The following is a 24,237-nucleotide window of genomic DNA, read 5'->3' on the forward strand; positions in this document are numbered from 1 at the left end:
TGAAGTAAATTAATGCATACAAAAACAAATTGTACTATGCTACTCACCAGAATTTAAATTCTGGTAATCTGCGCATAAAAGGCCGGAATTCTTCATTAACTTTTGTTGGTAATGATGGTCCATCTTCAGCTAAAAAAAACAAAATTTTTTTTTTAAATGATCAAATTTTGGTAAAATGAATGGTTAAAACATTAAAAGACCTAAAACAGTGAAAAAAAATATAACACAAAAACCCAGTAAGATAATGACATCTAAGGAATGTAACAGAAAACCAAAAAACATTTAAGGTCAGATCTGGGCCTAGCATAAATGCAGAGTCAATTCAATAAAAGAAAGACTGTTTTCCTGGTTTGACTTTAGTTAGTAACTAATTTCTCTCTCTAAATTATTGTTAGTGTCAAAAGCAGTGAGCTGACAGAATCATTAACACGCTGAGCAAAATATTGGCAGTATTTTGTCTGTCTTTACATTCTGAGTTCAAATTCCGCCGAGGTCAACTTTACCTTTCATCCTTTCGGGGGTTGATGAAGTACCAGTTATGTATTGGAGTCAATCTAATCGACTGGCTCCCTCCCACCAAATTTTAGGCCTTGTGCCTACAGTAGAAAGGATATTACTGTTAATGTCACTCAAGTCAACTTGGTTAACACAAACTTAGAACACAGAGGCAGCCAACTGAATAAATGAGATATAGTCAAGAGGTGATGCACTTAAGAAATGCCATATTTTCAATTTATTCTAGGATTATGCTGCAAGTTCTTCCATAGAGTGGCAGGCCATTAACGGACCGTGCTGTCAGTGAGTTGAGTCATGTTGCATCTACTTTGCCAGTGAAAGAAAAAGACATATATCTTAAATATTGAGTTCTTTCTCGGCTGTTATCGTGTCCACTGACATGATACCAGCCAATAACGTAGAGTGCAATAACAAACAATGCTATATGGCAACTTCAGTAGCATAAATATAATGTTGCACAATAGAATTCTCCTAATTTGAAGGTACAAGAAGAATATTATGAGGTGTAATAAAAAAAATAATGTTTGAGTAATAAGTGTAGGCATAGGGATGGCTGTGTTGTAAGAAGATTACTGTCCAAACCATGTGGTTGGGAAGTAAACTAGGTTCAGTTCCACTGCATGGCAACTTGGGCTAGTGTCCAGGCCAACCAAAGCCTAGTGAGTAGATCTTGTAAGTAGAAACTAAGAGATGCCAATCACACACACATGCACACACATACAAAGTATATTAAATACAAGAGATACAGAAAATGTACATATGTGTGAATAGAAAAAGGTTTGACTTATACAGAGTAACATCTCAAACATATCTCTTCTCTGAAGACGGAGGCAAGTCTCATCCTACAAAGGAATCAATCTACAAATATTATCATGGACCACCGAGCCCACATAGCAGAACTGGTACTTTAAAACTGTTGACCTCAGAAGGATGAAACACTTCAGTAGTACCCAAAATGATTTGACATCAGAGAGCCATCTGCTGCTTGTTCATCTCATATTTTCTTCATAGTCTTTTTGAGCTGATCTTTATAACATCAGAGAGGGTTTCTGCATGGTCTTTTGCCAGTGTTGAGTTTACTATATACACCTACCATATACAAACTATCTGAGCCAATTGTCTGACGGTGGTGAAATCAATGCTGTTGGTTCAAGCTTTCTCAGATCTGCTATTTTGGTGAATGTGGTCCTCCCATTTAATATTCAAGTACTCAAGAAGACCCGCCCACCACAACAGAATTGAGATCCCAGAACCCAAGTGCCATGTAAAAAGCACAGATGCTGATGCCACATGAAAAGCACCCAATACACTCTGTAAAGTGGCTGGTGTTAGGAAAGGTATCCAGCTGTAGAAACCAAACCAAAACAAACTATGGAACCTAGTTTGACCCCATGGCCTTGCCAGTTCCTGTCAAGCTGTCCAACCCATGCCAGCATGGAAAACAGACATTAAATGATGATGATGAAGGCTTCTGCTGGCGAGAGCACTCAAGTTTCTTGATGTCTTCCTGATACAGTGGTTTGCATCTGTAGAGTAAGGTCAAAACAATGACAACTTGATACGCTATGTTTGATTGGGTGTTTAAAGTTTAGTTTCTGAAAACCATGTTAGACAATCCTTCCAAAAACAACATGGCAAGCACAAATCCTGTTTTTCACATCCTACTCAGAGTTGCATTGCACTGAAAAGAAAAGAAACAAAGAAATACCCAGAAATGAGGAATAGCCACCACCTTCAACTTATCCTGAAAATAGCAGTCAAACTCCCCTGAAATCATAACCTACTGTCTTTAAAAGGAAGAACATAAAGGATCACTATTTATGGGAAGGGATGGAAAAAAGATGTGATAGTCATGATTGGAAATGTCTTTGATTGTGGGTGTGCTTAATCAGGGCTGACCTGGGGCTAAACTATAACAGTCACTTACCTGTGTCATCTATGGCAGGGTCTATTTTGGGTGTAAGGAATGCAATGAACAAATTCAGAAGATAAATTCCTAATGCATATGTCACAATGTACCAGCCCTAGAAATTAATAAATACCAAAATGAAATTATAAACAAAAAAAAAAACATAAATAACAGATATTCAGAGACATACATACAACGAAATTGGCCCAAAATAAACCATTTCATTAATATTTATGTAACAACTTAGCATAATAGTCCACCAACAGTGAAATGTTATGATATGCAAATACTTCTAAAAGGTAGGGAGAAGGGAAGGGAGGAAGAGAAAGAAAGAGAGAAAGGAGGTAAGAGAAAAAGAAAGGAAGGAAGGAAGGTGGATACTGAATTCACAAATACAATTAATCTTGAAAATAATTTGGGTTGATTTCTTATACCTGCTGGAAAACTACTCAGTATTGAAGCAAAATATAAATACATTATCACTTTTGAAGATGCACAATCTCCTTCTCTTTGAACATGTTGGTAATAGTGTGAGAGTGTAAGAACGTGCATGGGTCTGCCTACCGCCATCTGGGAAAGGCAACGCCTTGAACTTACATCAACTGTTTGTTTACCTCCAACCACATATGGAATTGATGGTGGTGATGATAATTTGTACAGCAGGAATATATACTGAGCACTTTTAACAATTTTTGCTAGCACTGACAAGATGAATTAACAAGATTATATAAGGTTTCAACCAGCAATTCTGTAATTCTGGGTTAACTGCTGAAACCATCGTTTAACGTCTGTTTTCCATGCTAGCATGGGCTGAAAGCATAACATATATACAAGACTTATTGGGGCAAGCAAAAGTGAAATTGTGATGGCACCTGTGCCCAGCATCGCCTTTCTGGCACTTGTGCCCGCGGTATGTGTAAGGACTTTCGAGCAAGATTGTTGCCAGTGCCCCTGGACTGGATCTTGTGCGGGTGGCACGTAAAATACACCATTTTGAGTGTGGCCGTTGCCAGTACCGCCTGACTAGCCTTCGTGTGGGTGACACGTAAAAGCACCCACTACACTCTCTGAGTGGTTGACGTTAGGAAGGGCATTCAGCTGTAGAAACTCTGCCAAATCAGATTGGAGCCTGGTGTAGCCATCTGGTTTCACCAGTCTTCAGTCAAATAATCCAAACCCATGCTAGCATGGAAAGCTGACGTTAAACGATGATGACGACGATGACTACACCTGAGCAAAATGATAAGGACAATTATTGGACGCCATTGTATTGTACCATAGGTATCATCCACTCCTCCTAAATTGAGGACCAGGCACTGCAATAGCCTAGCATTCAAAGGCCCACAGCTCAATGCCCTGCCTCAAAAATTAAGAAATACACATTATGCGGGCATAAATATCTTCAAAAAGGAACTAGATATCCTCCTCTCTACAATACTGGACGAACCAATGCACGAGGTACAGATGACAGCAGTAGAATCAAACTCCCTCATACACCAAATGGGCCAACACCAAATGGGCATACAGGAGTGGTGATGTGAAACCACCCCCAGCCAGAGGGAATCAGCAAAACCAGTGGTGCTCCAGCATGACAAACGAATAAAAGAATACGTATACACACACACAAGTTTATATATTTGGTCTGCAAGATTCTTGATGTGAACATGTGTTAAAACAGATAGTTATACTTGGGGTTGACTTTTTCTTTTGTCAATTGAATATGTACACTATTTATTCGGTCTTTGCTTTAGTTTTTATTTGTATTATTTTTAGTTTATATGTGTCAAAATTCTTTTGTCACACATTCTATGACCTCCCTTGGTGACTGACAAAAGAACTTTGATAGGCGTATAATCTAAAAATATGAATAAAAACTGAAGTGAAAACTGAATTGTGCACGCTTAATTGGTACAAAAAAAAAAAAAAAAAAATCAACCCCAAGCACACACACACACATACACACATTATATATATATATATATATATATATATATATATATATATGTGTGTGTGTGTGTGTGTTTGTGTATGATCATCATTGACATTTAATGTCCATTTTCCAAGCTGGCATGGGTAGAAATCGCATGTGCGAGTGTGTGTATGCAAACACGCAAATAAAAGAGAGAAGAAAGAAATAGAGAAATTTACCTGTAATAGATAAACCCGAATACAGTAGAAGAGAGCTAGAAGTAACGCTACAACCCATCGAACTGTGACATGTGGAGTTGCTCGATCTAGCAAACTTTGGTGAATCTGAAATAAATATAAATCAGATATATATGACAAATTTATGCAGTATATATGTGGTTTTGGATACACAAAGGAGGAGGAAAAGTGCTCAATACATAAAATGACAGATTTTATTCATTCACTGTCACAATCAAGCAAGAAAGAATAACGACAGAGTGAACCATCAACTTTGAATGAATGAATAATTACTTACACACACACACACACAAAAACAGATATAACAATGAGCTTTCTTATTTGATAACAAAACTATTTTATTTCATCTAAAACAATTGTAACTAAAAAATAAATAAATAAAAAGGCACTGAATCATATAAACAAGTAATGAGAGGATATTACAGATAGTGATCAATAAAATTACTCTAAATTACAGCAAAAGATAAAAATGGACGCATTTCAGCTAGAGAATATGGAAGAAAGATAATATACACTAAAAGACAAATTAAACATGAAGAATATAGAGGAATCTCAATGCAAACCAGAAAAGAAACCCCAGCAGAAAATCAACTAAACAGATCATTTAACCATATATTTTCCATTTATCAGAAAACTCTTACATCAAGGATGGTCTTTTTCATAATGTGATTCAGAACAAAGTGCTCAGGTACCCAACTCCTTCAATTGAAATTTCAAGAAGTATATATTTTAATGAGTGATATGTGCTAAATGTCAACAGTCTTTCAAGCCCTCATTAATAATCTGAACCAATCATTCAGACAACTTACACATAATTCTGACCCCTGTTTAAAACAGTAACAAAATTTTTTTTTTATACATTACAAGGCCCATCTATGTTCTCAATATATGTAATTTGCACTGCCTGACTGGCCTTCGTGTGGGTGACACATAAAAGCACCCACTACACTCTCTGAGTGGGTGGCGTTAGGAAGGGCATCCAGCTGTAGAAATTCTGCCAAATCAGATTGGAGCCTGGTGTTGCCATCCGGTTTCACCAGTCCTCAGTCAAATCGTCCAACCCATGCTAGCATGGAAAGCGGACGTTAAACGATGATAATACAAATATAATTTTCCAAGCTATTAACATGGGGTTCAGCCTCAATTTGTGCCCCATTGGGTAAGTTTCTTCTGCAATGGACCTGAAATGGTCAAAGCCTTGAGTGGATTTGTTAGACAGAAACTGAAAACGCCTATTGTTTATGTCTATGCATGTGTCTACTTGTTTTCACATTGATAGTTGCAGGTGAAGATCGGTTCCTTCAAAATTTGCTTTCTACTAGAAATAACTGCAAAATCTACCTTTGTGGCACACTATAATCTTAAGAAAATGAAAGATGCAATAAATAATGCGATCCTAGATATAGTGTCTTTAAAAAGATGGGTGGTCACAGCTAGAATACTAAGCGATACTTAGCTAGCATTCCTTATTAGCCCCCTCTTCAAGAGGACTTGGAAGCTAAACAACTCTAGATAACACCTCTTTTTCTTGTGCATGTTAGTGTATAGAGGCAGGGGGGAGGGTCCTATTATTTTTGTTTTGTTTTATTATTTATTTAATTCATAACATACTTTATGTAAAACAAATCTTTCTACTATGAAGTGGAAGTTATGGCTTTTTTTTCCCAGTTTTTCAAATATGACAACCGTTCCACAAATATGCACTAAACTGATTTCTGGTTTTAAAAAATAAAAAATAAAACATGGTGAGTTAGCAGAATCGTTGGAGCATTGAAAGAAATACCATGAAGAATTTTTTCCAGGTCTTTAGATTCTGAGTTCAAATCCTTAGGTCACAAGAAATATATGACACTGCTTGTATGACAGTGACACTCATTTACAACTATTATGTGATGTCAAGACAAGAAGCCACTAATACGCGTGACACAATATATATGAATGTATGTATGTACAACGGTCCTCTTTCAGTGTCTGCCTACCAAATCCATGTTTCAGGCTTTGATTGGCCTGGTGTTGTAATAGAATACCCCACTTGGGGTTGATCAAATGCTGAACTGTAACCCAGAAGTGAAATTCTGAATTGTAAACCACCTTGTGAAGGTGCATGGCTCAGTGGTCAGAGCACTGGGCTAACAATCATGAGGTAGTGAGTTTGATTCCTGGACTGGGTTGTGTGTTGTGTTCTTGAGCAAGACACTTTATTTCACGTTTTTCAGTTCACTTAGCTGTAGAAATGGATTGTGATGTCACTGGTGCCAAGCTGTATTGGCCTTTGCATTTCCTTTGAACAACATCTGTGGTGTGGAGAGGGGAGACTGGTATGCAGGGGCAACTGCTGGTCTTGCATAACTTTGTTAGACTTGTGCCTCACAGGGGAACTTTCTAGGTGCAATTCATGACTGAAGGGGCTTTTTACCCATAACCCAGCAGTAACAGCCCATGGATCAACCCTCTTAATACAGAGATACCTGGTGTCTTTCTCTGCAGCTTCATTCAGAGAGAGTAAGAGAGAGACAAAAACAGACAGGGTTTAAATGAATGGAGAAAAATGGAGATAGGTAGAATGAATAGAATCGATGGAGAGGTAGAAAGAACTTGAAAGAAAAAGAAGAGTAATAGAGAAAAGAAGTGTAAAAAGGAAAAAAAATTGAAGAAAAGAAGAGATGATAAATGGTAAATCATGGTGGTGATGACAATGTTCATAAAAGGACATCAGAGAATAGGAGTAAAAAGAGAGATAAAGCCAACTCGAAGTCAGAATGAGAGAGGAGGTGAGAGAGAGAGAGAGAGGATTCTAAAACAGTGAAGAGTGAGGGTCTGAGTAAGAGTGGGAGTTTAAGTAAAGCACCCTCTCCTTTGTACATTTGTTTTAAGTATTTTCCAAGTCTATCTAAGCAAATAGTGGCATGGTTAGATGAAAGTATTAAAATAAGTTTGCTACACAAAAAAAATTGTGTGCGTGTGTATAAATCTATGTCAGTATGTGTGCATATATAAATACACACACACATACAGATGCACACTCACACACATATATTTGTTCCAAAGCAAAATTTCCACAGATTTTGCTAGTATTGCAATACAATTCAAAGCTGTATTTGTTTCAAGGTAAACTGTTAAATGACTTCTTTAACAATTGTTTCTAAATTAGGTTCAAGGTTAACAATTTTAAAAAGAAGAGATTAATCCATTTATTAACCCCAGTACTTGGTTGATACTTTATTTTATCAACCACTGACCTTGGTACGGTTTGAAATCAAAAAACAAATACCACAAGGCATTTTGTCCAATGTTCTGATGATTCTGCCAGTGTACTACCCTCATAATAATAATTCTTTCTACTTTTGGTACAAGGCCAGTAATTTTGAGGAGAGGGGAAAGCTGATTATACCAACCTCAGTATATGACCGGTATTTTATTATATCGACCCTGAATGGATGAATGGCAAAGTTGACCTTAATAGTATTTGAACTCAAAATGTAAAGAGCTGGAAGAAATACTATAAGGCATTTTCCTGGTACTGACAATTCTGTTACCTTACTACCATCATAATAATCCTTTCTACTGCAGGAAACACTGAAATTTAATGGGGAGGGGGACAGTTGATCACATCAACACCTATACTCAACTGGTACATATTCCATCAACCCTGAAAGGGTGAAAGGCAACGTCAACCTTGGGAGAATTTGAACTCAGAACACGAAGACAGATGAAATGCTGTTAAGCATTTTGTCCAGTGTGCTAATGATTCTGCCAGCTTGCCAATAATAATAATAATAATAATAATAATAATAATAATAATGGATGCAGCAACAATGAAATACAGAACAAATGCTTAGATTTCTTATTTTGCTTCAAAGAATCCAAAACTTATCTTACAAACAGTTAATTATGTTTGTTACCATTTTATGTTTGCTTTTTCCAAGAATTCCTTGAGTCAGGTCTGTTCCAGGACAGTCTCCTGTCCTGTCCCTTGTTACAATCCGTAATTATCTATTTTTGTGTAATTCTGTATACTGACTTCAGATCTTGGAAGAGGAACATTAAGGAGGACTGTTTCTCCATGTATTCCTTGGGTATTCCTCTTCCACTACTAATTAATGATTGGACAATTAGAAATGAGAGAGAGAAAGACAGCAATACTGAAGACAATGTTTACCTCACAGTATCTTTTGAAGTATCTTGCAATGGCACCAACACTTTTTGTAGATTTTGAAGTATCATTCATTTTCCCCCTGGAAAGAAAAAAAAGCAAACAAAAAGTGAAAAAAAAGCTAGACTGATTAACAAACATAATTATGAAGCATGTAGAAGTCAAATGAATTAGAAGAACCAAATATAAAGGAAAAATAGAATCTGTGGAGTATTGGATTTAACCTTTTTCTTTTTCTTTTTTTTTTACCATGTTTCTTTTGAAAGACATTGCCTTTTTGTGACAATTGAATGAGAAAATAATGCAGAATTTAGTAAATAATTATCATTATTAACCAGTGGGGCATAACATGAAGACAGGAAGTTTTTGTCATAGAATCAGGAAGTCTCAGTCTCAGGTGGATCATTTCCACAAGGGTTACTGTACTAATATATTTTGTCATACTGTCATATTTTGTTTTAACTCTTTAGCATTCACATTATGCTATCAAAAGTAATATTAATTTATTCACATTGTTTGCAATTAATCATGCATTATCTCATAGTTTCGAGATTTTGATGAGGTAACTGTTAAATTTTTAGAATGACATTGTGGTGTAGGAGGCAAGATCTGACCAGTTGGAGCATAAAACAAGTAGAATATTTTGGACGGATATCATCATCATCATTATTGTTGTTGTTGAATGTTTGCTCTCCATGTTGGCATGAGCTGGACGGTTTGACATGGAATTGGCTAGCAGCAAGCAGTCCAGCCTCCACCTGTCTGTTGTGGCATGGTTTCTATGACTGAATGCCCTTCCTAACACCAACCACTTAGCAGAGTGTGCTGGGTGCTTTTTAAATGTTAAAGGGTTAAATAAGACTGCATGCTGCGGGTAGAAGGGAAACCCGATGTTTCGGGGCAGACTCTTCCTTGGGAGGGAGACATTTTCTCTTCTCCTCCTCTTCTCTCTCTCATATGTGAAGACAGCCTCAGAATATCACATTCATTCTCCCCTTATGGCATACAAACTTATCCACACCTATATATATATCACCATCATAGCAACTTTTCTAAGTTTGCATGGGTTAGTTTTCTGTAGTCAGATGCCCTTCCTGACATCAACCCTCGCCTGTTTACAAGCAAGTTAATAGACGTTTCCAGTCTTTATCAAACAACAAACGGGCTGGACATGCTTTTGCAGAGGATTGGAAACAATGATTATTGTTTGTATGAATCACAAGGCAGTTTTCTCTACAATCAGCACACACATGTGAAGACAATGAGCAACAGGAACTCACGCACTAACATTTATCCTCACTTACACATGGATGTCCTGTTAGAACAAACTATACTGTAGTAGATATAGAATAGTTTGTTGTAACAGAACATTCACATTTAAATAGGGATAAATTTTACCTCTCAGTATACAGCCTCTGTCACTAATACACCTTCTTCTGGACTTACGACCACAAAAAATAAAAGTTGATTTTCGGACTTTGGGCAGCTGTGCTTACGATAACTATGGCAGAATCTGGTACCACAGGCCTTCCTCAGACCCAGACATTCACTGCCTGCCACTGTCTCTCACTCAGTCGCTCTCAAGCATCAGTTGTGTTTGAATGAAAATAATATTGCAAAATATAAATCTGACATATGACCAGTTGACTTATGAGCTATCAGTCGGCATGAAACTCAGTCATAAGTCGAGGAGAAGGTGTATATATTTATTAACTCACACTATGGTTCAGTTTCTGTCTACAAATTTCACTCACAAATTAATCAAGCCATGACAGTAGTAAAGAACACGAACCTACAGTGGAACTGAATTTCAAACAGCATGATTCAGGAGTGAACTTCTAAGCTACACAACCATGTCTACATCTATTTTTACACACACACACACACACACACACACGCATGGTTGTATATGTGTCAGTGTTTAAAATTATATCTTAATGTCATAAATTGATTGGAAAGAGCTCAGTAAAACTCTGCAGTTAGCTTTGAAGTTAGGTAAACTGTAGCATTATTAAAGAAAAAAGAAATTTATCTGAACGCAAACCATCAGTGAGTAATTAATGTAGCTTAATCCAGTAACACATAACTGGACAATGGAGATTTTGTTACAATAAAACAAAACTATTTCTAGGTCATTTTTGGTATCCCAATTTTAAATCTGTATTTTCCAAACCACATAGTTCTGGGTTCAGTCCCACTGCATGGGACCTTGGGCAAGTGTCTTCAATTATAGCCATGAGTCAACCAATGCCTTGTGAGTGGATTTGCTAGACGGAAACTGAAAGAAGTCCATCGTGTGTGTGTTTGTTCCCCCCATCCCACCATGTGACAACCTGTGTTTATGTCCCAGTAACTTTGCAGTTCAGCAAAAGAGACTGTTAGCATAAGTACCAGTCTTTAATAAAAATAAAAGTAATGGGATCAATTCATTCGACTATAAAATTCTTCAAAGCAGTGCCCCAGCATAGGCAGAGTCTAATGACTGAAACAAGAAAAAAAAAAAAAGTATACAGATTTTGTTAAATTAAATTCTAGTTATTTTGTGCATGTAGTAGACTCACTTCTTTTCAACTGACAAAGCAGACATACATATCATGTGACATGCCTTAATTACCCTTTACAGATCTTGAGTGACAATGAAGAAACATAACAACAATGTTAATGATGAGACTTGCCTGCATGTTACTATTTCGATATTAAGGTAGGAGACCAACAGAGGGCACCACATACTAGCTGCAGACGGTGCAGTGCAACATTAATAACTTGGCTAAATGGTTACAGAAAAGCCATGCCATTCATAGACTGCATGATTTTAACAAACCTTAAATTGGTGAGAAATTTTCAAATAAAATACCTAAGTGCAATGGATGACATTTAGATATAAAGTCTGTAGAAATACTCAACTTTCTTCTAAAGTATTGCAATCTCTGCTAACATAATATAAAGTTGTTACCTCACTACCTCTATTTTTAACCCAACTACAGCAATCTCCACTCCTCTTACCTTGCATATTGTATATCACTAACACCTCTTTCACCTACTAAACTCTGCTCTAAGCAATATGCCTTTATATCTCCTCATAACTGAGAATCTCTATGATGTGCTCTCTCTGTCCATATTTCAGCACCATAATTAGAACAATCCAACTAAATTATATAAACTACACCCCATTTAACCCTAAAACACATTTTTGGTCTGAAAAAGCAGTACACACACACACACACACACACACACACACACAAGAAATAGTTAATTAGTATATCATAATAGGCATCAAGCATTTAGACTATCAATCTCATCTTCAGAGATATTTCTTTTAAAAGCTTAAAACAAGCCTACATTAAACCCTTTCTTCTTCATATTTCTGGTAAAAAAAAGTAACCCAGTTTTTCATATAACAGAATACATGTCACCATGGAGAAAGCATATTCTGAGAATATTAAATTAATCTATATATATATATGTTTCAATGAACAAATGAATGAACTAGAACTATCTCTCACATGTACAAACACACATTCACATGCACTGTAATATTAGCAGTAGTAGTTGCTGCTGTCACGATCACAATTATTTTCATGATCAACATTATTAGCTTAGCAACAATTTCCTTTTTTAAATCTTAGATGAGCAGTTTAGAACCCAATTGAATAGGCCTATTATTAAAGGTAATCCAAACATGACCATCTAACTCGTTTGAATAACTAGGACTACACTGTCAAATGTGTCTAATTTCTAAGGCAGTAAGATGTGATCTATCAAAGATTTGGTTGCTTATTTTAGCGAATCAAGTGACCAGAGAACAACAGTTCCCAACTTGGAGAGTCCTAAAACGTCCAGGTTACCCACAAAGGCAATACCGGAGGTTCAAAGATCTACTCAAAATTTTAGAAGACCACTTTAAAATGTATAGTTAATTACTCAGACACCTATAATTAATTCAGTTTACATAGAACTTTCAACAAAGCGATGAAACTGGGAAAACGAGTTTGTTGTTAATTCAGGATATCAGCTTATACAGTAACCAGTCTTATAAAAAAAAGTGGGGGTGTTTGTGAAAAAAAATTCATTAAAACAAAAGGGGTACCTTATAGAGAAGTTGTTGGGAACCAATGATGTAGAAACTCCCTCACTGACCCCCTAGAACAAGTTGGACAGGGTGCCTTGAAGCCGATGTTCTCTTTAAGTCCAATTACTTTAAACTTCTCTTTACTACACATTTCTAGGCCTTTTGACGAACTCCCCTCAGCACTTTGCATTACAAACATGCTATACTTCACACACACAATATCCCTTCACACTACATGTGTTCATGCCAATGCAACTATCTCCCTTCTTTACAGCTTTGATACCTGGCCATGTTCTCCAATCACTTGTACTCAACCATTCCCATTTAAGTACAAAAGGTGCTGTCAGAAGTTGATCAAAAATAAAGGAAGTGGCAATATTGTTATAAAGTTCAGATATTCTTCCTTACACTGATTATTTAAATGACCAATTTGCATAATATATATAGATTTCTTTTGAAAGGACACAAAGTGAATAGTTTTGTGCAGTAAGAAATAATACCAACTCATTTACTCTTTTATTTGTTTTAGTCATTTATTTTCAAACTTAATTTCTTGGTGGGTGGGAAAAAATTGTTTTGGATTGAAGGAGGAAAAAAGTGGAGAGGAGAGGTCACTCTTGGGTTTGTTTGATTTTCACACAACCATGAAAACTATATTTTAACAACTTATAAATATTTTTTACCATGAACAATATATATATATATATATATATATATATATGCGTGTGGAGAATGGAGAAACAAACACAAGAAGCAATTCGATTGGGCTAGTTAGCCATTGCTTTAATTATGTGGAGATTATAAAATGAGTCATTTATGCACGTTTCAATTGTGTCCTTTCAAAAGAAATTTTTATATATTATGTAAATTGGTCATTTAAATAATCAGTGTAAGGAAGAATATCTGAACTTTATAACAATATTGCCACTCGACAATCATTTCCTCTATTTTTGATCAACTTCTGACAGCACCTTTTGTACTTAAATGGAAATGGTTGCCTCTGGATTTAAACATCCCCTGGTTGCTTGGATACTTCAGACTACCCCTGAAAAATTGAAGCAATCCTATTATTTACAAACATACATAAATATATATATATATATATATATACATAAATATATATATATATATATATATATATAAATATATATATATATATATATATATAAATATATATATATATATATATATATATAAATATATATATATATATATAAATATATATATATATATATATAAATATATATATATATATATATAAATATATATATATATATATATATATATATATATTGTTGATATATACACCACATGTACTTTGGACATTGGGTTTTGTGGAAGTTTTCTTCCTTAGAAGCTTCAATGTCGTGACAAAGTTAAAGAATTTAAAAGAAACGTTGAAGAATCACAATGGAGTGTTTGTTCTTCCTCATTTAAGAAATGCATGATTGTCACACAATTCCATCTCAGCCATGTCTTCACAGACACACACACCCAACTGTACTTTATGTAAGTCTGTGTTCAATATACCCGGCGTGGATAACCAGCCAAATTGAGAGCAACCTTGGTATTTAATATATGTAACAACACAGAAGTACTACCAGGGTACCACAAAATTTATCAAATGTAGAAATGTATTAATGAACTCTGAAATGATATAAAACAACACACATGCATACACCCACCTATACTTCATGTAAGTTTATGCTTGATATAACTGGCGTGGATGACCAGTCAAGTTGTAGGTCACCCTGGTAATCAATATACATACCAATACAATTATAGGCGGTTTTACATTTGCCACAATGATATGTACCACAAGGGTGCCACCAAGCTTATTGAATATATGAAGGCTGTTTTTCCTGATATGTATATTAAACAAAATGCAGATGTCTGTACTTTTTGTAAGTTTGTGCTCGATAACCAGCGTAGATAGCCAATCAAGTCGGGAGCTAACTTAGTATTTAAAATATCAACACAGAGAAAGAAGCACAGAAAAATATATAATATACTAACACACAGGAAAATTAAAACAAAACACGCGGGTGAAAAGAATCTTGTGGTGTGAAGAATTATGTGTGAAAAATCAACATAGACATCAGTAGCACAGACAACAGTGAACCACAATGCAGCGTGTGGTTGTCATGGTAACAAGCTGCTAATGCCACGCTGTCTGTTGATTGACCAAATTTCCTAACTTTAATGCCAAATAATATCAGATTATAATTTACAAGATAAAGTAATTGGTTGATCATAATTAAAATTCAGAGTTGCATCGATACATTAAAATTGAAAGCAGTCTGAGCAAAATTAAGCGGGGCTCATTGTGCGAATGGGAAAGACTAGATCCCTAAGTCAATTACATTAATTCTAGTGTGCTAACTGGTACTTACTTTATCAACCAATCCTAAAAGGATGAAAAGGCAAAGTCGACCTTGGCAGAATTTCATATCAGAACTTAAAGAGCTTGACTTTTTGTCAAATATATTTTAAAATTTAAAACGTCACTATATTTCAGGCTGTCATAGCACCCCTAACTATTCGGGGTTTTGAGACAACCTAGATGGAAACCAGTGTTCTAGATAATCAAATTTGTAACTCAGCTTCAATTTGAGAATGTAGTTATCTTAGTTTACTAATATGCTGGGAGGATAGGTACAATGCCACAATTCAAATTGCCTGCCCCCTCCTCACAAAGTGAACAGGGCTGGTCAAGCAATTTGTCAGAAATTTTAGTATTTATACCACACCATCCTCCACTGTGTGATGGTAAATAATTACTACTACTGCTGCAAAATGACATCTGTTAAGATGTAGTGGATATATAATGAATAGATGCAGCATTATCATCAGGAATACATGGGTCAGACAGTTCACTGAAGTAGATTTTTTACTGCCAGATGCTTATCTTGTCACCAAGCTTTGCCCATGGTTGGGACATTTTTTTTTTTTTTTTTTATAGAAGATTGGAAATGAAACTGCTTGTTTGAGTGACATGTTTACAACCATTGAGACAAAGAGACACTCCTAGTTTTCTTTCTCCTTTACCTTTCCTGTTTCAGTCATCTGACTGGAGCCATACTGGAGCACAGCCTTGAAAAATTTTAGATGGATTGACCTCAGTACTTATATTTTTTTGTAAAATCTGGTACTTATGGCAGCCTGAGGCTATAGCAGAAGACACTAGTCCAATGTGCCACACAGTGGGACTGAACCCAGAACCATGTGGTCGGGAAGAAAACTTCTTTCCACACACAGCCATGCCTGCACCTAACAGAGTCATGGTTACACCTCAGTTTGCTGTTTAGTTTAAGACCTCTCCTACTCAGATCACCCAGCATCCTATCTCATCCTATCTCTCATCTACTTCAAACTGCAGTTAGCATTTAAACCTGGTCTGTATTTATGAGCCCTAGACATCCATACACAACACCTTTAAATAAGTTTCCTATTTCAGACAGCTATCTGTAAAAACCTATAACATTTTCACTCCCACAAAAAGACATTAAATAAACATATGTAAATCATTTATATTATTCTGCTATGGTCTACATCTGTAAAGCTTCTGAAGACATAATATATTATACACACAACATTTATATTATTCATAAGACAATCAACATATAAAGTATGGAAGGAAAGCAAAGACATAATATGTATGTATGTAAATATATATATATATATATATATAGGCTGAGTGTGTTTCTTTATATTATTATATCAAATATTAAAATTATTTATACAATTCATAAGACAACTGACTGACTGATAAATATTTAGAACTAAATGTGGTATGTGTGTGTGTGGGGTAGGGTGGGGGTGGCTGTGTAAATAAGTTTACTTCCCAAACGTGGTTTCAGGTTCAGTACAACTGCGTGGTGCATTGGGCAAGTGATTTCTAGTACAAACTGAGGCTAACCAATGCTTTGAGAGTGGATCTGGTCAATGGAAACTAAAAGAAGCCTGCTATGTATGTGTGTTAGTATCTCCTTGTCTTGACACTGCATGATAGTTGTTAGCAAGGGTCACTGTCATAGAAGCAGTGTCCATTTCCAATTGTGAAAATGTTTGGCCATAGGGAAATATGAAATATGTGACTGTAGAAAATCTACCTCAAGAAATACCATTTGACCAATGCAAGCATGGAAAAGTGGAGGTTAAAATGATGCTGATGATCATCATCATCATCATTAAACGTCCATTGTCCATGGTGGTATGGTTTGGACAGTTTGGTCAGAGCTGGCAGGCTGCACCGGGCTCCAATCTGATTTGGCATAGTTCCAACAGCTGGATGCCCTTCCTAACACCAGCCACTCAGAGAGTGTAATGGGTGATGGAAATATATATATATATTACTGATACACTTTTCTTTTTAGAATCTACAGACCTGTGAGACAGCTACTGTACTTCATTCATTGGGACTGCGAGTTCATGCTCAAGCATACACACCTGTCTCAGATGTGAAAATAAGGATGTAGTGCAGGGTATTAACATCAGTAACAACTGTATTGGAGAAGTAGCACAGAAGAAAAATATTATAGACCGATTATGCCATGAATTTTGTTCCATAGTTAAAAAAATTTACATTTTGACAAACATAAAAATATTAGATAACTCAGGAAGTAGAATAAGTGACAGTTTTCAAAGATAGTCTCTTCTCTATATAAAGATTTGAGTACTTCAGGAAAAAAATACACTTTCAAAAAAAATCTTAGTTTTCCAATAAAATATGGAATTTCCAGAGATACCAAAAGTGCTAATTGCATATTATTTCTTCTATTTTACAGACAAAATATTCAGAAATCAAGAGGTTCAAAAGTTTTTTTTTATATCTTAAGTGTTTGTTTTCAATATCTTTTCAAAATAGAAATAAAATTTGACAAATGTTCTTATACTAGTTACAGCCACTGAAATGTGGCCAGGCTGGTGCACCACCTTCAAATGTATAGTTAATTCACTCAAAACCCCACAGCACTTAGTTACAAATTTTGTGGAAATAAAGAATGTATCATATCACCATCACAATTTGAAGTCTGATCTCCATGAGAACAAAGCAGTTCAACAGGATCCAATGAGTTGGAAGACCATGTCAGATCCCTTTTTTTTTTTTTTTTTTTTTGTGTAGCATGGTTTCTACAGCTGGATGCCCTTGTAATGCCAGTCACCTCAGAGTAATAAAGTTTCTAGATCTATCTATCTATCTATATGCGTGTATCTGATGATATTTATATATCAATCTTTCTTTCTCATAAATATAAATACACACACACAGACAAATATAAACAAACATTGTTTACTCCGTTGTTTAACAAACTTGAGTCAATATCTTCTTTTACTCTCAAAACTATATATAACAAATTTCCCATTACTCAATCTAATAATGAAAGCAGTTTACATTCATACATTTCTAACCAACGATAATGAAAGCTCTACGTGTGTGTGTGTGTGTGTGTGTGTGTGTGTGCAAAATATATAAAAAAGCATGACTGTTATAGAAACCAAACAAAGAAACAGAGAACATTAAAAAAACATACGCAATTAACAGGTATCTCACCTTGACTAGTCCATCTTGTTTTCAAAGACAACGTTATTTAAGGAGTCATTTTTAAGAGGAGCGATCTGAGCAAAATTTGACGGCTATTTCTAGCAAAGTAGTAACAGCTTTGTCCATGGCAACGGGTAGAGTAATTCTGGTCTTACAGATATTCAAGTACAATAGGAGTAATTGTTATCACAGATGAATGCTGTTATAACCAATAAATAATTCAATAGTGAAGTTGTCATTGTTTAGTTTTAGGTCAGCTCAGATCAAACAAATACTTGATCAAAGGCATTGAAAATCAGTGTTTCTTCCCTACCCACCCCCAAGAATTATGTAATAGAATTACATTATCCAAAGTGTTCTGTTCTAAGATGGCAGGTTAGTGTGAGGGAGATCTGGCTGCTGTTTTTAGCAAGTTCAGTGACTATAAAGAGGCTCAGTCACCAATTTTTGCTGCAATTCAACTTGATGATTGAGTAAGTGTACGTGTGTGTGTGTGTTTATGTATGTATATTTATATATATATATATATATATATATATAATCTTTTCTATCTTTTACTTGCTTCAGTCATTAATTAGACTGCAGCCATACTGGGGCAATGCCTTGAAGAATTTCCCAGTCAAATTAATTGACCCAGTACATTCATTTTCAAAGCCAGGTACTTATTCTATTGGTCTCTTGCTGAACTGCCAAGTTACAGGGCCATAAATAAACCAACAATGGTTGTCAAGCAGTGGGATCTAGGGACAAACATATATATATGATGGACTTCTTTCAGTTCCCACTATTGAATTCACTCACAAGGCTTTGATCAACTGAAGACTATAGTAGGAGACAACTGCTCAAAATGCCACATATTGGCACTGAAGCTGGAACCATGTGGCTGTGAAGCAAATTTTTTTACCATACATTCATGATACACACACAAATATCAGTGGCATCTCATTTTAGCATATATATTTACCAAAATTACATTAACATATCTTGAAATACTAAAGAGTAAATTTATTCAATAAAATCACCATTGGCTTCAACCATGGCCTCCAGACGACTTTGGAATCTCCTGCAACTCTTCTGGATGGTCTCCTTGTTTAAGTTAGTGAATGCTGCCATAATCCTTGCTTTCAGTTCATCTTTGTTACAAGGAGTTTTGTTGGTCTCTCGCACAACATAATAAGCAAGGGGTTGCAGTCTGGGGAGTTAGGTGGCCAGATGTTAGGGGTGATGTGGTTGCAGAAATTGTCAGACAGCCATAATTGGGTTCTCCTGCTTGTGTGGCATGGTGCAGAGTCCTGTAGCCAGACATAGGGTCTTCCAGCAGCCAGCCTCTTGACCCAGAGCAGCATTACCTCCTCCGGGCACTTGATGTAAGCCTCCGTGTTGTGTCTGAGGCCATGTGGGAAGATGAATGGAAGCATAACATAGCCATCACTAGTGATCACTCCAAGTACTGTGATGTGCAGTGGATGTTTGATTTTTACCACTCCCGGTACACGTCCTCAGATTGGCACCCAAACACTCTGGAATGTTCGTATTGGAACTTCCAGCATGTCGTATCCAAATTTCTGGCAGAGTGAACTGCATCATGGTGCTGCTTTTCTCACAGATGGTGCCAACTGACCCAACTGTACTGTGTAGTCAACAAAACCAAAAAACAATGCACATGCGCGAAATTAAAAATGTAAAATGGCAACAATTTATCCATCACACCCTGCATATATGTGTGTGTGTGTGTGTGTGTGTGTGTGTGTGTGTGTGTGTGTGTGTGTGTGTGTGTGTGTGTGTGTGTGTGTGTGTGTGTGTGTGTGTGTGTGTGTGTGTGTGTGTGTATTAGAATGCCTATGAAGCAGCATTAATATTAAGGGGCAACATTATATATATATATATATATATATATATATATTATAATTTCCAATCAAAACTGATGAGTTACTCTTTCACTACTCCAAGTTTCTTGCTTTTGTACTTTCATTCTTTCATTCAAAGCAACAGAGCTGGTAAAAGAGATGACAGTAAAAGCTGAAACCAGGGTGAGAGGAAGAAAGAAAAGAGTATAAAATGAGGGGGGTTGGGGTGATGTTGTAGAAGTGGGAGAGCTGAGAGAGAGAGTACTTGAAAAGTAATGAGAAATAATAAAGGCAGAGTGTAATGGGAAAGAGACATTGATGGCAGCAACATGTTTCCAAGTAAAGGAACCAAATATAAAATAAGTTCTTGATAGCTAGGCTTCATTTGTTGAAAAAAAAAAGCAGTGGCTATTTACTAATTGCCTGTATTTTAAGTTATATATATTAATTAAAAAGGTTAAAATATATAAATACCTTCTTTTAGTACATTTTTTGACTTTATGCACAAAATATTTATATTTCCTCTAATGTGTGCCACAAGTAAAGATAAGTTTGGGAACCACTGGCCTAGAATTAAAGAAATTTAAAACTTAGGCTATAGTAAACACTAAAATATTATTAGTAAAAAAATAAGAAACATGATAATTAAAGAGATATTTCAAGGTTAAATCAACTTTTAATTCAAAACTGGCTTCCGCTTCAAACTGGAATTAAACATCCAAGTTTTTTCCCCTGCTTCTACTCTTTGAAACTATTTTGCTATATAAGAGTACGTCTACCAGTGATTCCACACACACATACATACAAACATACATATATGATGGGCTTGGAGGCAGTGGTGATGCTGGCTGGTGCGATTCTGTAGTTTGCTGGTATGCTGAGAGAGATCCAGTGGGCTCCTAACTGGTTCCCCAATCTTAAAGGTGTAATGTGGATGTGTAATGATGGAGTGACTGGTATGGTGGTGATGCTAGTTGATGCAGTGGTCTTCCTCATAGTACTTCATAGTAGACAATATTTTGTGTGTATATCACACCAAGTTTTTGGCCTTGTCTGTTATCCCAATTGAGTGTTATAACTCCTACAATGACATTGTTCATAGCTCATGCTCTTGAAAATGCAACATATAAGTGGCCATGAGAAAATACCAGTTGAGGCAAATGTATTTCACCTTTGGAAACTGAAGTTTGTTTAGTGTGAATGGAATATTTGCATCACTTGGGCTAAGTTTAATTCTGGGAATTATAACTGTACGACCTCTTTTGGAACCTGTTACCAATGATGCCTCTACACAATGTTCATGAAGTCTTTGCACTTTCATGCAAGTTCCATTACATAATCCTTGACTGATCGAAAGATTTCTTAGCAGCATTACAATAGCCCCTACTTTTGAGTTGAGACGATGAGGAGGCATACCGGATGGAGTGAGTGAGTTTATGAATTCAAATGGATAGTTCTGAACCTCCTCTTCATTATTGCAGGACACTGAATCTGTGCTTAAGTACATTTTAAGTACATCTGGTATAATATTTAGAACGTTTTCATTTATTGCAGGACAGTCAGAATTTTTAGGAGATAAAATTACTCGTTTTTCCATTTCTTCTGGCGTGCAGTTGTTGAAAATGTCTGGGTACAAATTGAAATGTAAAAGATGAAATAGATTTATGAATGAAAGTTTGGTAATTGTGTTTTTTCCCACCATGTGACACTTATTGCAAACATGATTTAACTAAATTATACTATATACACACAAATACATTCATATATATATATATATATATATATATATATATTTATATATATCTCGAGGTGTTGCTGGGTCAGCCTTGTCATAGTCTGTGTGAGGCTGAATCTCCCCGAGAACTACGTTAATGGTATCCTTGTGTGGTAATGAAAAGTGAAATTGACAGCCAATATTTGCTGTCTGAACTTTTCTTTGGATTTATGTATCTACTTTCTCTTTCACTTCCTTTGTGTCCTTCTCTTCCACTTTTGATTTACCTATGTGTATATGTATCTATGTATCTACTTCTCTTGCAATGTGATAAAAATTTAAAAACACAAAACGAATGCCGTCACCACTCACTGTCCCTTTCACTCTCTCTCTCTCACTTCCACTCTCTCGCTTTGCCACTTCAAAGAATTGCGACGCACACAATAGGTATATACAAAAACAAAAAGTTAGCGTATTTATATTATTGATAATAATAATAATCCTTTCTAAGGCGGTGAGCTGGCAGAATTGTTAGCACGCTGGGCGAAATGCTTAGCGGCATTTTGTATGTCTATGTTCTGAGTTCAAATTCTGAAGAGGTCAACTTCGCCTTTCATCCTTTCAGAGTTGATAAATTAAGTACCAGTTGCTTACTGGGGTCAAACTAATTGACTAGCCCCCCTCTCCAAAAATTTCTAGCCTTGTGCCTAGAGTAGGAAAAAATAATCCTTTCTATTATAGGCACAAGGCCTGAAATTGGGGGGGGGGGGCAGTCAATTAAATCGACCTGAGTACGCAACTGGTACTTAATTTAATCAACCCTGAAAGGATGAAAGGCAAAGTCGACCTCAGCGGAATTTGAACTCAGAATGTAAAGACAGACAGTATACTGTTAAGCATTTCGACCAGCATGCTAATGGTTCAGCCAGCTCACCACCTTCAATATTAAGAGATAATACATGTATACACAAACACCACAAATAATTAAGCTATAGCATTTGTGCCTTCAACCCTGTACCAACATATAAATTGAGGCTAGCACAGTTTAAAAGGGGCAAAGTCAACTAGCAGTGAGGTCACCGAGTACAGGTAACTTATTTCTCACATCTAACTGGATAGGTCACTTCATTGTCAAATGGAACAACAGACAGCTATGTACCAGTTCTTGCACTTGTCAGCTTTAGCTGTTTGGGGAGTTGCTTATTTATGTTTTCCTCTTATATTCTTATTTTTCAAAAGAGAAAGGAGAAATTCCAAAAATAAAAAAACATTTAAATATGGAAATACTTTTATAACCAAATAAGAGAGATTGAGACAGAGAGTGAGTGAGTGAGAGTGAGATAGACACAAAAATAGCGAGAGACTCATAAAAATTTTGAGTGTGCATGTATGTACCCACCCAAAAACCTTACGGTATTTGCTACTTTCCTTACATTCTGAGTTTGAACCCCACCCAAGTTGAATTTGCCTTTTGTAATTTTGAAATAAGTACTAGTTAAGAGCATAGTTTTTATCAACTGACCCCTGTGATCCCATCAAAATCTTTAGACTGGAAACAAGTGTTAGAAACCAGTATCATGATTTATAAGTATTAGTGATAGTTAGTAGTGATAGATAGTTAGTGGCATAGTTAGTAGTTGTTAGTGGACCACATCTGATTCCTATTTCATTACTTATCAAATCCCAAAACTAACTTAAGCAGAATTGAGTAATGCTCCTCATGATTGTGAAGAGAAGATTGTAAGAACTGAGAGTGGACAAATTATAATGTTTAATAAAAATTAAAATGGTTTAAAACTTGTCCAACAGCCATGGCAAAGAAAGAAAAATTATATGGATGCAAACTCTGTTGTCCTCTCATAAATAAAGAGAAGGCAATAAATTTGACTGATATATTTATTGATAGGGGATCTGATATGAAATGTGGTACACTTGCCTCTTTGCAGTTTTTAATAATGACTAAAAATGTAAAACTAGTGAGAAAACCAAAAAATCTGGGTGTTCAGACAAAAATATTCTGATAAATTTCATAAAGTGAAGATGTATTAAAAGAAATTTTCATGATCAGATTTGTGCTGTCTGATGCAATTTATACAAGGTGTTAAAAAAAAAAAAAGACCCAATTTTAAACAGTCATATTTACTGAAGAAAATGTTCTACGCAAATGAAACAAAGTACAAAAAGCTCACAAAATCATAAAGCTTCAGAAACATTGTTACAAATGTTCTATGTGCCCTCCAGCAGTCACATGGACAACATCAAGGTGATAGCAAAATGCATACAAAACACTTTGCAAGGTGTCTTCATCGATTGAAACA

The 24,237-nt window shown here is 35.8% G+C and overlaps 2 protein-coding genes across 6 annotated transcripts in view; both read right to left on the bottom strand.

Moving 5' to 3' along the window:
* Positions 1–24,237, bottom strand: part of LOC106882884 (protein RER1) — a 74,743-nt gene that overhangs the window by 26,818 nt on the left and 23,688 nt on the right. For 3 of the 5 annotated variants that reach the window (XM_089357796.1, XM_089357801.1, XM_089357798.1), the window contains exons 2-6: positions 20,680–20,772; positions 8,751–8,826; positions 4,574–4,678; positions 2,444–2,540; positions 48–129 (exon numbers count right to left, since the gene is read on the bottom strand). In XM_089357796.1, the coding sequence (XP_089213922.1) occupies positions 48–129; positions 2,444–2,540; positions 4,574–4,678; positions 8,751–8,819 (353 nt within the window). In that variant the 5' untranslated portion in view covers positions 8,820–8,826; positions 20,680–20,772. The remainder of the gene's footprint in view (positions 1–47; positions 130–2,443; positions 2,541–4,573; positions 4,679–8,750; positions 8,827–20,679; positions 20,773–24,237) is intronic. The other 2 variants (XM_089357797.1, XM_089357799.1) reach the window with 1 other exon arrangement.
* On the bottom strand, positions 21,302–21,802 carry LOC128248760 (uncharacterized). The gene has a single exon (XM_052970926.1). The coding sequence runs from the start codon at positions 21,800–21,802 to the stop codon at positions 21,302–21,304; it is 501 nt and encodes a 166-aa protein (XP_052826886.1).

Source organism: Octopus bimaculoides, chromosome 9 (assembly GCF_046866305.1).
Source record: "Octopus bimaculoides isolate indiv1 chromosome 9, ASM4686630v1, whole genome shotgun sequence".
NCBI lineage: Eukaryota > Metazoa > Mollusca > Cephalopoda > Octopoda > Octopodidae > Octopus > Octopus bimaculoides.